Source organism: Terrapene carolina, unplaced genomic scaffold (genome assembly GCF_002925995.2).
Source record: "Terrapene carolina triunguis isolate 2854851 unplaced genomic scaffold, T_m_triunguis-2.0 Scaffold30549, whole genome shotgun sequence".
Taxonomy (NCBI): domain Eukaryota; kingdom Metazoa; phylum Chordata; order Testudines; family Emydidae; genus Terrapene; species Terrapene triunguis.
In genome coordinates this window covers 11,592-11,949 of record NW_020694900.1, presented here as the reverse complement: position 1 = coordinate 11,949, position 358 = coordinate 11,592, and the positions used below count along the sequence as shown (strand labels likewise).

General features: G+C 63.7%; 1 protein-coding gene across 1 annotated transcript in view; it reads right to left on the bottom strand.

The window, feature by feature from the left end:
* The window catches only part of LOC112123467 (spectrin beta chain, non-erythrocytic 4-like), a gene marked incomplete at its 3' end in the record, with an annotated part of 3,008 nt that overhangs the window by 335 nt on the left and 2,315 nt on the right, over positions 1-358 (bottom strand). Inside the window, exon 5 of the mRNA XM_026662817.1 lies at positions 177-286. Coding sequence (XP_026518602.1) covers positions 177-286 — 110 coding nt within the window. The remainder of the gene's footprint in view (positions 1-176; positions 287-358) is intronic.

Here is a 358-nt window from a genome sequence, read left to right as displayed (position 1 = left end):
CTCCCCAAGCCGGGAACTCTCCATTCCGTTGCCCTGATGTATTCCAGAAACTCAGACCCCAGCTGGGAAGCTGCCAGCGCATCAGAAACAACCCAAAAGACCTTGGAATCCGGACCCTGTGGTGGGGGGGGAGAGAGCGCCCAGCCCCCGCTGGAGCACTGAGCCCAGCCCCCCACCACCCAGCAGGAGGCAGCCGCCCGCACACCTGTGCCGGTGGATCAGGGCGTTGAAGGCCAGCCCGTCTCTCCAGCTGGTGGTGAAGTTCTGGATATTCACTTCCGGGTACCTGGAGGGGGGTCGGAAAGGAGGGGCAGGGAAAGAGTCAATACAACCAGGCACAGACCACCCGGCCCACCCC